Source organism: Marmota flaviventris, chromosome 7, assembly GCF_047511675.1.
Source record: "Marmota flaviventris isolate mMarFla1 chromosome 7, mMarFla1.hap1, whole genome shotgun sequence".
Lineage (NCBI taxonomy): Eukaryota > Metazoa > Chordata > Mammalia > Rodentia > Sciuridae > Marmota > Marmota flaviventris.
In genome coordinates, this window is record NC_092504.1 from 52780381 (window position 1) to 52797033 (window position 16653).

Genomic DNA, 16653 nt, shown 5'->3' on the forward strand with positions numbered 1-16653 from the left:
TGAGACAGGATCTTGCTAAGTTGCCCAAGCTGACCTTGAACTTGCAATCTTCCTGGTTCAGTCTCCCCAATAGTTTGATTTTAGGCATGCATCATCACAGTTCATCAAGATGGGAATTCTTGAAGAGTTGGAGCCACTGTGATGTCATGCATTTCTGTGAGACTGGGGCTGCCCAATCTCTCTAGAGAGAGAAAATAAAAATATTTCCAACTCTTTCCTTGCTTCCCTGAGCTAACTCTTCCTTATTTCCAAGAATATTCTCTTGAGGTTTTAGGTGCTCATACAACAGTACAGCACATTTGAGTAGGGGCCACCTGAGAGCAGGACCAGGAAAGAGAAAGACAATAGAAAGAAATAATTGAACAAACAGGCTTTTGATGTAAAATGTCAACGACTTCAGAAACAGACAACCAGACTGCTTCTGCTACCTGACTGACTGACCTGGTTCTATTTGCTTAGTATTCAGGAACAAACTACTCATTCTTGCTGCATTTCAGATTTGTTTGGAATATGGAATGATGTAAAATGAAATTAGGCATGTGAAGAAAAAGTTCAAATAATCAGAGTATCTTCTGTAGAACAACATTTATTTTCAAAAACAGGATGGAAAACATGGGAATACAGAACTTTCTAGAAAAGCTACAAAAATTAAAACTGTCAAATAGCGCTGAAGCATTAAGAAAATTTTGTGGACCTCTAACATTATTTCAGGAATATGAACTAAGCTTCATTGGGACTTCTAAAGCACTTAACTTTATTTTCCCTGAGCTGAGAAATGGGAATTAGAGAACATATAAGTTTTCCAATCTAGAGATTTGGAAAAAGTTACTGTTGACAATAAAATACTAAATAAAATAAAATGGAATTTTCTTTGATCTTTGTTAACTCATGTCAGCATTCAACTGTCTGACACCAGAAGGCAAGAACAATGGTCACAGATACTTTTCCTGATTTATTTTTCTCAACTTCAAAAATTAGCATTTTCAAAGCCACTTCAAAATATAGTAGGGCAGATTAGGACATTAAAGAAAAGGAAAATAATTTTTCCTAGGCAAATACTTATTGGCAACCTAGTTACAGATCTAGGATAAAAACAAAACAAAAACCTTAGTATTCAGCATCTTATTACCTTACAACCACCAATGAAACACACCACCAGTGTTTCGGGTACAAGCCAAAAACTCCCATTGAAAATATAAAGCACTTTGTTATTCCATATTGGTTCGTTGATTAATCAAGTTTTTCTACTTGTAATTTCTAGGTCAAGAACACAACATGGAAGGGATAAGCGAGAAGCTGAAGAAAAATCCACACACTGAATGAAATAAAATGTGAAACTGCTTTCATGTAATTCGATAATTTGTTTTCAAAAGATCTCATTTTTAAAGAAAATTACCTCTTTTATCCTAATTGTTAATTTCCAAGTCACTCACTTGGACATCAGAGTTAAAGTAGCACACAACTTCACTATTTTATCAGAATGAAACCCAGGGAAAAACCATAGGCTGTGGTTGTGGGTTCATTTGTAGATACATGTGTTTCAATGCACTAATATAAGCCAAAAACATATAATTCTTTCTAAATGGAGGTTTATATTTCTGGGCTTCAATTAGATACTTAACTATATAATCTTCAGAACAAATTTTCTAGTTCTAAATCCTAATTCCAAAACAACCTCAAAAGGCTATTTAAAAAAAAATCTGTTTGACCAATTTATCAAATATAAGGCATTTAAATTAACTAGCTGGAAGCTAGACACATAAAGTGAATCAGAAGCCCTTTTCCAATGGAAATATTCTATGCCACATATTTTGTTGCTGGAAATAAATGAAATTGATTCACTTCTGTATTTTTCCCTGATTTCGTCTTTTTGCTAGTTCAAAACTTACCCATAAATCTTTATAAGAATGGTTTTAAGGCTATACATCATCTTGTTTTACAAATACAATGCAGTGACTGGGAATGGTGGTACATGCTTGTAATCTAGTGAGTCAGGAGGCTAAGGCAGGAGGTCGTGACTTCAAGACCAGCCTGGGTAACTGAATGAGACCTTGTCTCAAAATGAAAAACAAAAAGGACTAGGGGTAGTGGGAGAATGCCCTGGGTTCAATCCCAGTACCAAGAAAAAAACAAAAAATAAAAGCAAATAAATAAACCAAATATGATGCAGTATCAGCTGATTATAATCAAAATTTCTTAAAAATATGGACACCTCTGCTCCACACTATATCTATTGAATCAAAATCTCAGTGATATTATTTCATATTTTTTTCTTTGAAAACAAAATTCTCAAGTTTGATGGAGTTTTGGGAATCATTTATAGAATCAACTAAGAATTAAAAGATATGACCTGGATTATAGTCCTGGGATAATTATATAGGCTTCATTGATTTCCTCAGCTGAAAAGATGAATGGGTTAGAATAGATTCTTAAGGTTCTTTTAGCTCCAACATCTTATAAAGATGTGTCTTTATAAAAAATGATTAGGATGCAAACATACAAAGCAAAGACTACAAGAGTCAGAGGGAGAAGTGGTCACCTACAAGTCAAGGAGAGTGGCCTCAGGAAAAAAAAATGATCTGATATCTTAATCTAGACTTTTAGTCTTCAGAAGTGTGAGAACATTTTTGGTGTTTAAACTACAAAGTATATTTGTTATGGCAGCTCTAGCAAACTAATTCAGTAACTTACCTGGAATATCTGAATATAGAGTTCTAAGCATAACTTAGACTCACTGAATGATAATTTCTGTGGGTTGGTTTGATAATGTTTTTAGTATGCTGTACACAACAAGGTTTGAAAACCTTTAACATCTACTGTGATATTAAGACAAATTATATGTGAACGAATATATACAAAATTGAGTAAGGCTTTCTTTTAAATGGCAGAAACAAATCTAAATGTGTTGGTAATTACATTAAATGTAAATAGTCTAGGTGTTCCAGTGACAAGACAAATATTATCAGATTGGATTGACAAAACCCATCAAAATTCAAACTTTATGCTATGCATCTGACAAATATCTAAAAAATAAAAATACAGAAAAACTAAAAATAAATGAATGGAAAATTTATCCCATGAAAACATTAATCACAACTTTAAAGCAAAAATATATTACCAAGATACAATTCACAGTGAGAGGATATAATTCACCAGGAAAATACACAAGTTAGAAAATTAACATGTAATTCAGCTTTAGTATGTATAAATAGAAAAAAATACTAGGAAAAATCATTGGGTGATTTTTAATTTACCTATTTTAATAATTGACATAATAGGTTTATTAAAAACCAGTAAGATTTAAATAATATAATTAACAATTGACATATGCAACAAAGTACCCCTAATGACTACAGAATGTATTTTTTTAAATGCATAACAATTACTACAAAAAATGATATATTTTGGGCTACAGAGGGATCTTAAGTAAATTTAAAGCATTAAAAATCAGACAGGTCAAGTGTTGGCGAGGATGTGGGGAAAAAGGCACATTCATACATTGCTGGTGGACTGCAAGTTGGTGGGACTGCAAGTTGGTGCAGCCATTCTGGAAAGCAGTATGGAGATCTCTTGGAAAACTGGGAATGAAACCACCATTTGACCCAGCTGTCCCACTCCTTGGTGTATACCCAAAGGACTTAAAAACAGCATACTACAGGGACACAGCCATATCAGTGTTAATAGCAGCAAAATGCACAATAGCTAAACTGTAGAACCAACCTAGATGCCCTTCAGTAGATGAATGGATAAAAAAACTGGTATATATACACAATGGAGTATTACTCAGCAATAAAAGAGAATGAAATCATGGCCTTTGCAGGTAAATGGGTGGAATTGGAGAATATAATGCTAAGATAAGTTAGCCAATCCCAAAAAACCAAATGCCAAATGTTTTCTCTGATATAAGGAGGCTGATTCTTAGTGGGGTTGGGAGGGGGCGCATGGGAGGATTAGATGAACTCTAGATAGGGCAAAGGTGTGGGAGGGGAAGCGAGGGGGATGGGATAGAAATGATAGTGGAAAAAAGTGGACATCATTACCCTAAGAACATGTATGAAGACACAAATGGTGTGAATATACTTTGTATACAACCAGAGATATGAAAAATTGTGCTCTATATGTGTAATATGAATTATAAAGCATTATTCTACTGTTGTATATAACAAATTGGAATAAAAATAAATAAGATTTTAAAAGGAAGATATATAGACAATTCCAAAAAAAATTAGAAAAGTCACTTTTTTCTCCTGAACAAAATTTAATTAAGCTACAAATCAAAATACAAAGATTATTAGTAAACCTATACATTTGGAAATTAAATATTCTCCTAAAAAACCCAAGGGATAAAGAGAAAATGCTAATGAAAGCTCAAAAGTATTTTAGTTAAATATGAACAATAATATGTGTCAAACCTTCTGGGCTATGGTTAGAATAGTAGAGTATAATGTACTCATATTACAAAAGTGTAGAGATAATTTTTAAATGCATACATTGGAAAAGACAATTTGAAAATGAATGAGGTAACATCCATTTCAAAAGGTTACAAACAAGAACAGTACAAAACTCTTAATAAAATGAAAAAAAAAGTACTATTGATAAAGCAGAAATTAATCAATGAGACTCAAATATAAAAAGTGGAGCAAGAAAACCGAATTTGGAGAGTAGAAGACTAAACTGTCACTATGCTTTGTGTGTGTGGGGTATCGAGGATTGTACCCAGAGGCACTTTATTAAGTCCTCAGGCCTTTCTTAAATTTTTTTTTTTTTTTTTTAGAAACATTTTGTCTTGCCAAGTTGCCTTGAACTGGCCTCACTTTGAAACTTCAATCCTTCTGTCTCAGCTTCCAAAGTCACTGATTACAGGCAAGCACCATTGCACCTGACTAAACTGTCCTTTTTGAAGTTAAGATGATATAGAGAAAAAAAAAAAAGTACTGCAAATAATTTACAAGAATTACTAAAGAGTTTAGAACGTTTTCAAATGGAAAAGCAATACAAAGAAATCAACTGTAATTTACACATAATCAAGTTATGAAATTATGTGGGCTAGATAATTTGCATTAACATTCTAATTAGAATGCTTTAGAAAATTTGGATAAAGTATATTTCTTAAAAACATGGGAAAATATTGGAGTTGATGTTAGTAAACAAGTTCCCAGGGTAATACATGGGAGAACATAGATATTCAGAATTGTAAACCTTTTATTTGGAACTATTGTGTCCTGAGATGACTTACATATACATTTGCAAGAAGTCACTGAGAAGCTAGCTGCGTGGAGCCTTGGTTCTAGTTTAGGGATTCAAAGGTAGATCATAGGTCAGTTAACAGGCAGAGGCTCTGGTAACCTCAACTGATCCTACAGAATGTAGAATGGCGGAAACTTAAGAGTAAGGGTGAACAGGAAGGAAGTCACAGTGCAAGTATAGTCTAGTAGTTCATGTTTGAATCACACAGGAGGCCCAGAAAAATCTCAGTCTCTGGAACTGGATCAAAATGGTCCTAAGTAATCTGTGCTCAAGTATCTGGTAAAAACAGAAAATATCATCCTGGGCATCAAATTATTTCTATAAGTTTTCATATACAATATTGGCAAGTAACTGAACATAACGAGACACAGGATGCAAGACAATAAGACAGAAAATAAAATAAAAATAAAAATAGATCCACAGGAAGGTTTTAAATTCTGGGATTATTAGATATAGACTATAAAATAATTGTTTTTCATGTTCAAGTAAATAAGAGATTACAAATTTTGGCAAAATCACTGCAAACTCCAAGAGTGACAGGTTTGCATGTTTACAGTTACAAATTTAAGAAATGAAAATGCAAAGGTCTAAGAATAACCAAGACACTATTACATAACAATAAATTGGGAGTACTTGTTTTGCCAAATATAAAAAATATATCCGATTAGTGATGAAGACAGTATACTTGCACAGAGAAAGAAAAGGAACAAAAAATTCAGAAAGAGACATACACAAATGGATATATCCTAGTGCCACTTGGTAGCAGTGCAGTAAAAAAGAGAAAAATACACTTTTCAGGAAAAGGTGGTGAGGTTCAAAACAGGCATAAGTTCAAAAGCCAATAGAGGTTACTGTTGTGTTTAGGCTTACTAACATAGATTCCACTATAAGAACAAGGGGATAAAGTTATCACAAAAGGTAGAATAGTGGTAATTAGCAAAGGGTGTGTGAGGAAGATGGATGTGATTGAGGAGTACAGAGGTAGTTTCTGGGCTGCTTTCAATGTTCTGTTAAATGAAAGTATTGGTTATATATGTAGTTACTTCAAAATTATTCCTTAAACTGCACGCTTATTTATTTTTTTAGTGGACAAAATGCCTGTATTTTATTTTTATGTGGTGCTGAGGATCTAACCCAGTGCCTTCCACATGTGAGGTGAGCACTCTACCACTGAGCTACAACCCCAGCCCACATGCTTACATTTTATGTACTTTTTTGAATAAATATTCTCAATTCAAATAACAAAATTTTTAAGACATGAAAAGAAAGAAGTGTATACAAATTACCTATTGATACTTACACTGTTCTCCAAGATCTCAATGCCTGATTTGTTTCTGAATCTGTAAAAAGTAAAATAGTTATGTCCATTCTACAGGAATGCATACTAAATGATCAGACAGTTGCAATAACAATGAATTTATGATTATATTCAATGTAATTGAAAAAATTAGGTCAAGAGATTCTCTTTTTTTTCCATCAAGATTTCAGGAGAACAATTTTCTGTTTTCTTTTTCACTAATTATAAATTGTGGACTCTATGGCTGAACATTGACAGTTGCTACCAGAATGTGCCATAATATATAAAATACAAAAATAAAGATACATATTAATTTCCAAGTTCTATCTTTGGGACAATTTACGAGAAATTTAAATAACATAACTGCTTTTAACTCTAAAAAGGAAAGGATTTTCAAAATTCCCAGTATATGGTTTCGGAGTTACCAGATCTAGGTTTTACATGGTAACGCCTGACTATCCATCTATTTTTGATGTTGAAGATTGAACTTACACCCTTGTGCATGCTAAGTGCACACACTACCACTGAGCTACACCCATGATTCCTCCCGTTTTTTGTTTTTTTTTCCCCTGGTGCTGGGTTTGAACCCAGGTCCTGACGCATGTTGGGCAGGCGCTTTACCACGAAGCCACATTCGCAGCCCCTCCCCCAATGTTTTAACAGAATTTCCAGAAGCCTAAAGCACTTGAAGTAATGTCCCTCCACATCCATGAATGTTTATCTCCATAACGGCAAAACATAAATAGTAGGCAATATAAAACAACATTTCTCACACAATGAAGAGCAAACTCAGAATATGTGGAGCCAACTGTTGTACATGGTTCAGAAAGATGTTCTCAAATTTCTTAATTTATTTTTAATTAACAAAAAATTATTCAGTGAAATTGTACAAAATCATTTTTGCACCTGGTATTTCAATCACCAACAGTGATTTCATGGTACATAAACAAAACAATGAGAAAAACTGTCATTTACTTCACCCTGGCTTTCTAGTGTAGAACTAACTAGAAGAAAGGATGTTAACAGCTATTACCTACAGGAAAAAAAAAGTAATAATGAAATGGCTGTGAGTTTAATTACAAAATGAACTTTATCCTCACTGATTTTGTTTATGTTGGCTACAGCACAGATGTCTATACACAACAATTTATAGCATAGTTCTGAATTTACTTCTAAAGAGATGAGATGACTTAAGTAAAATATTAGCAAGCTGACATTTGATCATACTGAGGATTGCTGAATGGCTACCTGGAAAACAGCAATTACTGTCAAAGAACATAAGACAAAGTAAAAGTGGAAAAAAGGCTTCTTACACAAAAGTCCTTTTATTCCTACTCTCTAAAGTTCCAAGCCATACAGCCTTGATATTTCTGGATTCAAATTTATGTAAGATGAATTTTCAGAAAATTGGAGAATGTAGTGCATGGTGAACAAAAATTGCTAATTTCAATGGTACCCTTTTCCTTAAAACTCATTCTTTACTTTTCTCTATCTCCCAATGAATAGATTATCATTTAACTAATCAAATGCACTCTCCACTCCCAAATACATTTTCCAATTGGATACCTTTATAAAAGGAAACAAAATATCTGGGTGATAAAGCAATTTAAACTAAAGCAATTTAAACTATTTATAAATGGAAAAGGAAAATAAATACAGAGTATACAGAGATACCAAACTGGAGCAATATTGATGTGAATCTAGTTTCTGGTTATCAAAGTACCTATTAATGGTACTTTGGTGAACAGGAGAATAGAGTAGAAGAAAAAGGGCTAGAGGAAATGACTTCCTGAGGTTATAAAATGCCAGTTGCTTTAGAATGCATGATAGTCTTAGTAATAAAAGAATCACCTGCTGTTTTCACTGAGTTTACAGTGTTGAGAACTATTACATCATTTTAATGAAAGCATTTATATGAACATCTGCCATAGAAAACAAGTTTTTCTTGATAAAGACTTAAAAAAATAATCTTTTTTTTTTTTTTTTTATCCTTGTCAGTTCCCTCTCTGGGAATGGGGAATAAAACAACATGTTTCCTTTTAAAGCAAAAATATTTTTTCTATCCATTAGGTTGCTGGAAGAAAAAAAATCAAGACTCTACTAGTGATGATTTTTTTAATTTCTAACACTCCCTTTACAAAACCTTTTAGTCTTATATATTATGACAATCAAGTTTGGAGTTCCAAATAAATAAAATACCCACATTAGAAGGTATATTTAAAAATCAAATGATTAGCCACATTTATCTGTTCACATTCATGGATTTTCTAACAGGGCTGTCAAGAGTCTGTATAATACTATTAACATTTATTTCAAGTTAACATGTGTCATTTGACCTACTGCTCATGGTTTACAACACTGACGACATCAACAAAAATCCTGATTTTGGGGAGACAGTGATATAATAAATTCTCTTTAAACTAGCAGGGGTAACAGGATACTAAACTATACACAATTTAAAATTTCTAACTCTTTCTCTACCACTACAATCTCTCTTCTCACCATGGTATTAAATTTTCAAAAGCCTAATTATATAAGAGGTGCAGGGTGCTAAACACTATTTGTATTGAAAAACGGATCTCAGATACTAAACAAAAAAATAAATTTATAAAGTAGAATTAAACTTTTGGATGGCTGCGTTCACTACTTTCCATTTCTTGATTCTTTTCTCTTCTGGTCACAAATACTTTGTTCCTTCTTTTCATCCAGAAAGCTTAATACACCAATTTGTTGTAAGCATTATAAAATGGTATTCCAGTTTACAATTGCTTGTGATCACAGCCACGTGTGAAGCATTAGACAACTGTACAGTATACAAAATGTTTCATAATTATTCGGTGTAGTTTTCTACTGATGTTTCCCTTAAATTAAGGCTTCATCAAAGAGAAATCCATAATATTATAAGCTGATTTTTTTTTTAGCTTCTGAATTAAGTGCACTCTTTCCAAAATCAAGTAGTCTTGGAGGAACTTTAAGACAACTTCTATTAATCAGTGTCATGACTGAAGTAGTATCTTACAGGAGGTCCTGGCAAATCTTCATCTCCATCAATGTCTGGGGCAAATGACACAGTAAGATCCACATATTTTTTTTCAGTAGAAGGTTTCACCAGTTTGTGCATTCTAAGAAAAATAAGCAAAGATGAATACTTTGGTAAATTCTGTAAAATGCAAGAATGATTTGCTAACTAATGCTATCCAAAGAATAAGAACCTGTATCTAGACTTTATTTTAAAATCTAATATTCCATTTGTTGTTATATAATCATTTTTCTTTACTGAAAGCTCTGAATTTAAAAATACTTCTTTACCTAACAGTGAAACAATTTGGACCATTGCTGGTAATGATAAAGAATACTGGCCATTTACTAAGAGAGCAAAAAAAAAAAAAAGTAAGCAATAATTTTGAAAAATTAATTCTTTTCCCATACTCTCTTAGAAAGTTTGGAGGCATCATATTCTCTAGTATTTCTGTTTTTAAAAAAGTAAGAAATCTTAAAATTCAAGTTATTTCCAGTCTCTAGTTTCCTTCTCCTCTATACAGCTGCCAGAATTCTCTTAAAATATAAGTTTGATGTTGTTCTGTTGCCTAATATTATCTATCAGGGGCTGGGGTTGTGGCTCAGTGGTAGAGTGCTTGCCTAGCATGTGTGAGGCCCTGGGTTCGATTGTCAGCACCACATAAAAATAAACAAAGGATCAAGACAACTAAAAAAAAAATTAAAAAAAAATTATCTATCAGATAATGGGTACCAACTTCAAGCCAGACTCTGAACTATGTAATCAAAACAAGTAAGTAGCTGTATAAGCAATGTGAACCCAGGTTTTTCTAAAGCCAACCTCATGCTCTGAGCCATAACGTCACTGAGTGACCTCAAGTGTCCAGATGCTTGATAGGTAACTCAACTATCTGCTAAATGAACAATGTAATAAGAAATATTGTTCAAAAGCCCATCATGCTGGAGATACTTTGTCAATTCTCAATTTTCTTATTTGAAGCAAATTTTAAATTCCATTAGTCAATATACTTCACAACATATCCACTCATGTCTTGGTAGCTTATAACAAAAGAATTCTAAATACTACTCTGAATTTATTCAAAAGTCACTTTGAGATCCTGATGAAAAACAATAAGGCAAGTTAATGCCTTAGCTAATATACTAATTTTGTTTTTATAGGTAAAAATAATTAGGATTATATTAACATTAATTGATAAACATAGTTACGACTCACAGGTATGTTAAAGAAAACCATCATGTAGAGATTCATTGATTCATGACAAATATGCATTGATACCTATTATATGTCAGATATTGGTCTAAGTGCTTAAGATAAAAAAATGACCAGATAAAACAAAGATTTCTGTCCTTGTGATACTTATATTGTAGTGTGGGTGTGGGGAGAAGACACAAGATAAACAATGGATATAAGCAAAATTTACAGTAGCCATAAGACAATTATTAGTGCTATATAAAAATGAAAAAGTAGGAAAAAGGGGGTTGGGCACACTAGATTGGAGTTAGCACAGGTTATAGTATTAAATACAGTTGAGAAAAGATTTTTTAGGAAATACAAAGACCAAAGGTGAGAATAAGCCAGTTCTCCATCTCACAAAGAATGATAATAAGGGGGAGTAACTAGAACAAAGGTCCCATGCTGGACCATGGCTAGAGTAATCATGGAAAAGTAAGGAGGCCAGGGTATCTGTAATATCGTGAACAAGAAAAATAGGAAAGTAAGTTAGGGGGAAAACTAAGAATCAGATCATCTGGGACCTTGCAGACTATTTTAAAAACCTCAGCTTTTTTGGTTCTCCCTCCCTCCCTGCCTCCCTTTTCTCTCTCTGCTCTTATGCCATCTTACGAAGTGAGAATATGAGTGGCACAGGGAATATCTAGACTAACTTCAACTCAAAATCCCACTTTCCACATTTCCTTTTCTCTTTTTTTTTTTCTTTATTTTCCCTATAGATGATTTATCATCTGACACACTTGTGTAGGAAGGGACTCTGCTTTGTTTACTGATGTAAATCTAATGCTTAGAGCAGAACCTGGCACACACCGCATACCTTTAACAAAAACAAGTCAAATAAAGGAATAAAACTAAATGGCATTTTCTTTTCTTCTTCTTCTTTTTTCTTTCAGTACTGGGCATTGAAACCAGGTATTACATACACTAGGCAAGTACTCTATCACTGAGTTGTATTTCCAGCTCTTTCTTGAGATAAGGTCTTGATAAATTGCCCAAGCTGGCTGAAACTTGCAATCCTTCTACCTCAGCCTCCTGAGTAGCTGGGATTAGACATGTATGCCACTATGGCCAGCTTGGCATTTTTGTTTTATACTTCAGTCTCATGATCCCAGTCATCACTGCATTTCCACATGAGATGGATCTACTTTTACTTAGTGTATTGACTATATCAAGTTTCTAAGTCTGTTAGCTAAAGACCTGATTGATCTACAAAAACTTTACAAAGGTACTGTAATCCCATGATTTTCTTCTGAGAGATTATTGGCTTTCCCCTGGCAGATTCCCTGTCTTTACCAATGTCATTAGACAAAAGTAATGCTTTTATATGGATTTCAAAATCTTCTATATTTAATTTTTCAATCTGTATCCAGCTTATGTTTTGACTCTTTTGTATATGCCTGATACTTACGTTAACTTTAATCTTTTTGCATGACCAGGCATTACAGGAACATAGAGCATTTTTACTCCTTGTACCACCATTGTTGGCTCAATTCCATACTTCTCCTAAAAGTGAACACCCAAGAGGGAAAAATGAAATACTTGAGTAAAAATGTTACATTACCAGTAAAAAGAGAACAAGCTTATGATAAATAATATTTGTAACTTCCAGTAAAGCTAGGGATAAAACTTAGTTGTCCCTAAAGCTAGGGATAAAACTTAGTTGTCCCACTAATCCATGATTTTGTTTCCCAAAGTTAACCATAGTTTGAAAATATTAAATGAAAAATCCAGACAAAAGTTTTAAATTGTGTTCAGTACCATGATGACACCCCAAGCTGTTCTGCTCTAACTCATTCAGGACTGGAATCATCCTTTGGTTCAGCATATACCTGTTGCAGATGCTACCCACTCACTAGGTGCTTAGTAGGTGTCCTGGTTATCAGATCGTTTGCTGCAATACTAGTGTTCAAGTAACCCTTATTTTATATAATAAGGAGCCTCAATGTGCAATAATATTGATGCTGGCAATTCAGACATGCCAAAGACAAGCTATAAAATGCTTCAAGTGAAACGGTAAAAATTCTATAATTCATAAGGAAATAAAAAATCCTATGCCAAGGTTACTGAGATCTACTGTACAAAAAGCGTTTTGAAAGAAAGACATTTTCATTACAGTATATATTATAATTGTTCTATTTTTAAAAAATATTTATTTTTTAGTTTTAGGTGTACACAATATCTTTATTTTATATTTATGTGGTGCTGAGGATCGAACCTAGTGCCTCAAGCATGCTAGGCAAGTGCTCTACCACTGAGCCACAACCCCAGCCCCTATAATAATTGTTCTATTTTACTATTATCATTGTTAATCTTTACTGTACCTAATTTATAAATTAAACAATAGATGAAGAGTTCAGTGTTGTTTGTAGTTTCAGGCATCCACTGAGGGTCTTGAAATACCTGAATAAGAAGGGACTACTAGACTCAAAGCTACTAATAAACTAAAAGAATAAAAAGTATCTCACTTTAACTGCATTTATGAAATCCAAGAGTGTGAAATCTTCTTTTCCATGTACAGTCCATCTGTCCCAAATTGTAAATGATATTCCATTTCTGTTGCAAAAAAATATTCAGAACAGAAACATTTAAATTTTCTTCCCTTCAATAATAACAACAACACCACCTCCTGTAGTCAATTAAAAAGAAAAAATATAATTGCTAAAATAGTCCACCACTTATTTCCTATAACATCAGGTAATCACTTTTATTTGTACCTTGTTGAGCCTTTCAGTGTTCTATTACAAATCAATATGTTTCACTTAAGAGAGTGCTGGCTGTCTTTTTTAACAGCTAGACAGGTTTCATTGTGTGGACGTTCCGGACCCTTATTACCAGACATTTGAGCTGTTTCAATCATTGGCTATTATAAACAATACCAGAATGATTATCTTGCATATATTTAATTTAAGATGTGTACAAATATATTTGCAAATATAAAATACAGGGCCATATTTCTGTTATGTACTAATACTATTTTGTATTCTCATCCTCAAAGTATAACAGTGCTTACTTTTGCACATCTTTGCTACGATTTTTTTTTTTTTTTAAGTCTTTGGTTATTGTCAACCTGAAATGTGAAAAATGGAGGGAATTGTTTTTCATTGTCACAAGCTTGTGGAATTAGATTCTAAACCTAAGGACCCACAGACACCAGAGTGCCTTCTAATTTATGTAGGTTAGGCAGTAAGATGAAACCATAAAGTACAATGCTAAATTATGTGACAGAGCAAGTGCTATGAGAGTTTTCTGGCTAGTTTAGTCAGAAATGATTCATGAAGGTAAGGTTTGATCTGGTCTTGAAGTGATGACAAGGATTTATATATCAGAAAGAGAGGTGAAACCAGTATTTTCCCTTTGAAATGATAGAATCTGTTATTTCATTCTTTTCCTGCAAGAGAAATAGATCCTTCATACATACCTGATTTCAGTCTTTCTTACTTCTGACGTCTCTGTAAATACTATAATTGGAATGGCTAAGTTAAGGAAACAATTTTTGTAAGCTTCAAAAGGATAGCCACCAGTTACTTTGATCATCTCCAAGGCAACCTAGATGAAAGAAGGTGATTTGATTATATAAATAGCCTAAAAATACTCATGTGACTATAATTGGATCTACTTGGTTTTCCCAAGTTCTTTTCAAGTACTTCTTTGTAATGAGTAAAAGCAGCTATAAGAAAGGAGTAATGAATTTCTTTCTTTTTTTGGTGGGTGGATACCAGGGATTGAACTCAGGGGCACTCGACCACTCAGCCATATTCCCAGCCCTATTTTGTATTTTATTTAAAGACAGGGTCTGAGTTGCTTAGCACCTTGACATGCTGAAGCTCGCTTTGAACTCGAAATCCTCCTGCCTCAGCTTCCAGAGCCTCTGCTATTACAGGTGTACGCCACCTGTAATTTCATATTTTTAGGCCTCTACATTTTTAGTATATCTTTTTTTTTTTTTTTAAATACTTATTTATTTATTTTAGTTTTCGGCGGACACAACATCTTTGTTTGTATGTGGTGTTGAGGATTGAACCCGGGCCGCACGCATGCTAGGCAAGCGCGCTACTGGTTGAGCCACATCCCCAACCCCAAGTATATCTTATTTGTAAATTTTCAATCTATTCCTTACTTAATAAGCAAAATTATTTAAAAATATTAATTTGACTATGGAATATTCTTACTCTGAAAACAGATGACAGAACTCAAAAAATATATCAGTCTAAAACCACTCAATATAGGGGCAGATAATTAACTACATTATTTGGAAAACACAGTGATGACTGATCATAATCTCTTCTAAGCCATTTTTTATGTTAAAATGTTTATACACATAAAACCTCAAAGTGTAGATTATTGTGTATTCAAAAAAATCTTGAGAATTTTAATTGCAAGACACAATATTTATTCTACCATCTCTAACATCTGAGTGACTATCTGGGGCTACAACGGAAACAGGCAATGAAAAAGAAACATTTTTATCTGAAGAATAAACGTACCAAGCCAGAAACCGCAGCAGTGGATGTAGCTATAGCTGGTATAATTTTACCAGCTATGCGCTTTGTTTTGAAACGGTCAGCTGGTTCAATGCTATACATTTTGGCACGAAGATTGGATGCAGCTGTGATGAAATCTATGTGTCCATTACTATCATCATCTTTTTCAAATGAAAGCACTGCCATCTGAAGGTCACCTAATCATAGTGAACAGAAGAACAAAATTCTCAGTAAGTGGTAAAGTTATTATGGTAAAGCAAAAAACAATATATATATAACTTTTAAAGATTTGCTTTTATATTTTTAAATGATTGAAAAATATAAGAAAAATCCAAACAACTTAAGTTATATAGAGAATATAAAAAGAAATTAATGGCTTTAGTACCACAAAACTAGAAGTTTTCTCTCTCAAACCCCTTTCTAGTAAAAAGCAAAATAAGAAAGCTAAAGACCACATATCTGTTGCCAAATGGCTTATAATAAAAACATCAATATTTGATCTTATTAAAAATTTACTCCATAAATCCTACCCTGGGACATTTTCCCTCTGACAACTATTTGGGTCAGTTGGTCAAGTAAAAATATGTATCTTTTCGGAAGATTTCCAGTTATTCTAGTGATTATTCTAAATTGTTTTTTCTGAAATTTTACTGGTGCATACACAGAATCCCAAAAATCTTAGAACCACTGGTTTATGTAACAAAAGATAGTTAGAAAGCCTAAACATAAGAGCAAATGGTTCTGTGTTTAAAAAACTGAAAGTTCTGTTTTCCTGTATTTTAATATGTAAGACCATTCAGCAAAGATGTACAGGTCAGTTTACAGGTCAGTTTATATTCCTGGACAGTAATTACAGAGAATAAAAAGAATTCTGTATGATTCTTTATTCTAAAGTGATTTAAATGGGTCTATCTAGACATTAGTCTCAATAAGGACTCCATTAACCTAAATTTTTAATATTTTAAAAACAAGAGTTCTTTGCTCATCTCTTTAGACTGCTTACTATCTGAATAACTAAACAATAAGAAGTACAACAAAGCAGTTAATGTGATTTGGAGAATTAGATTTCAACATCTGAAGGTAGAGTCATAGTAGGGAAAATGATGAATTTAGTCAGAGAAAGATGAATAGTGACTTTCATATGATTGATATTGCTACTGTTATTTAATCCTACAAACTTTGGTATGGAGCTTTGTTAAAAAAAATCTTTTATATAGAGTTTTGCTTACTTTTGGTAGCTTCATTAGATGAAATAGCCTTTTCTAGTTGGAAAATAGCATTCCTCTCATCTTCACTACTAATAGGAACATGATCTGGTTTCCTTGCAGTTTCATCTGTTTGAACAACCTTTAAATAGACATATTTATTAACATTACCAC

General features: G+C 33.1%; 2 protein-coding genes across 8 annotated transcripts in view; one reads left to right on the forward strand and one right to left on the reverse strand.

Annotated features, from left to right (window-relative positions):
• Stap1 (signal transducing adaptor family member 1) overlaps positions 1-1841 on the forward strand; it is a 31933-nt gene extending 30092 nt beyond the window's left edge. For 4 of the 5 annotated variants that reach the window (XM_071614323.1, XM_071614324.1, XM_027947318.3 and 1 more), the window contains one exon: positions 1262-1841. In XM_071614323.1, the coding sequence (XP_071470424.1) occupies positions 1262-1319 (58 nt within the window). In that variant the 3' untranslated portion in view covers positions 1320-1841. The remainder of the gene's footprint in view (positions 1-1261) is intronic. The other variant, XR_011707972.1, reaches the window with a different exon arrangement.
• The window catches only part of Uba6 (ubiquitin like modifier activating enzyme 6), a 91873-nt gene that overhangs the window by 5731 nt on the left and 69489 nt on the right, over positions 1-16653 (reverse strand). The window contains exons 28-35 of one of the 3 annotated variants that reach the window (XM_071614321.1): positions 16504-16621; positions 15278-15471; positions 14212-14339; positions 13259-13346; positions 12202-12296; positions 9564-9666; positions 6548-6587; positions 5029-5523 (exon numbers count right to left, since the gene is read on the reverse strand). In XM_071614321.1, the coding sequence (XP_071470422.1) occupies positions 6564-6587; positions 9564-9666; positions 12202-12296; positions 13259-13346; positions 14212-14339; positions 15278-15471; positions 16504-16621 (750 nt within the window). In that variant the 3' untranslated portion in view covers positions 5029-5523; positions 6548-6563. Of the gene's footprint in view, positions 1-5028; positions 5524-6547; positions 6588-7375; positions 9667-12201; positions 12297-13258; positions 13347-14211; positions 14340-15277; positions 15472-16503; positions 16622-16653 lie in introns of those variants that run through there. The other 2 variants (XM_071614322.1, XM_027947316.2) reach the window with 2 other exon arrangements.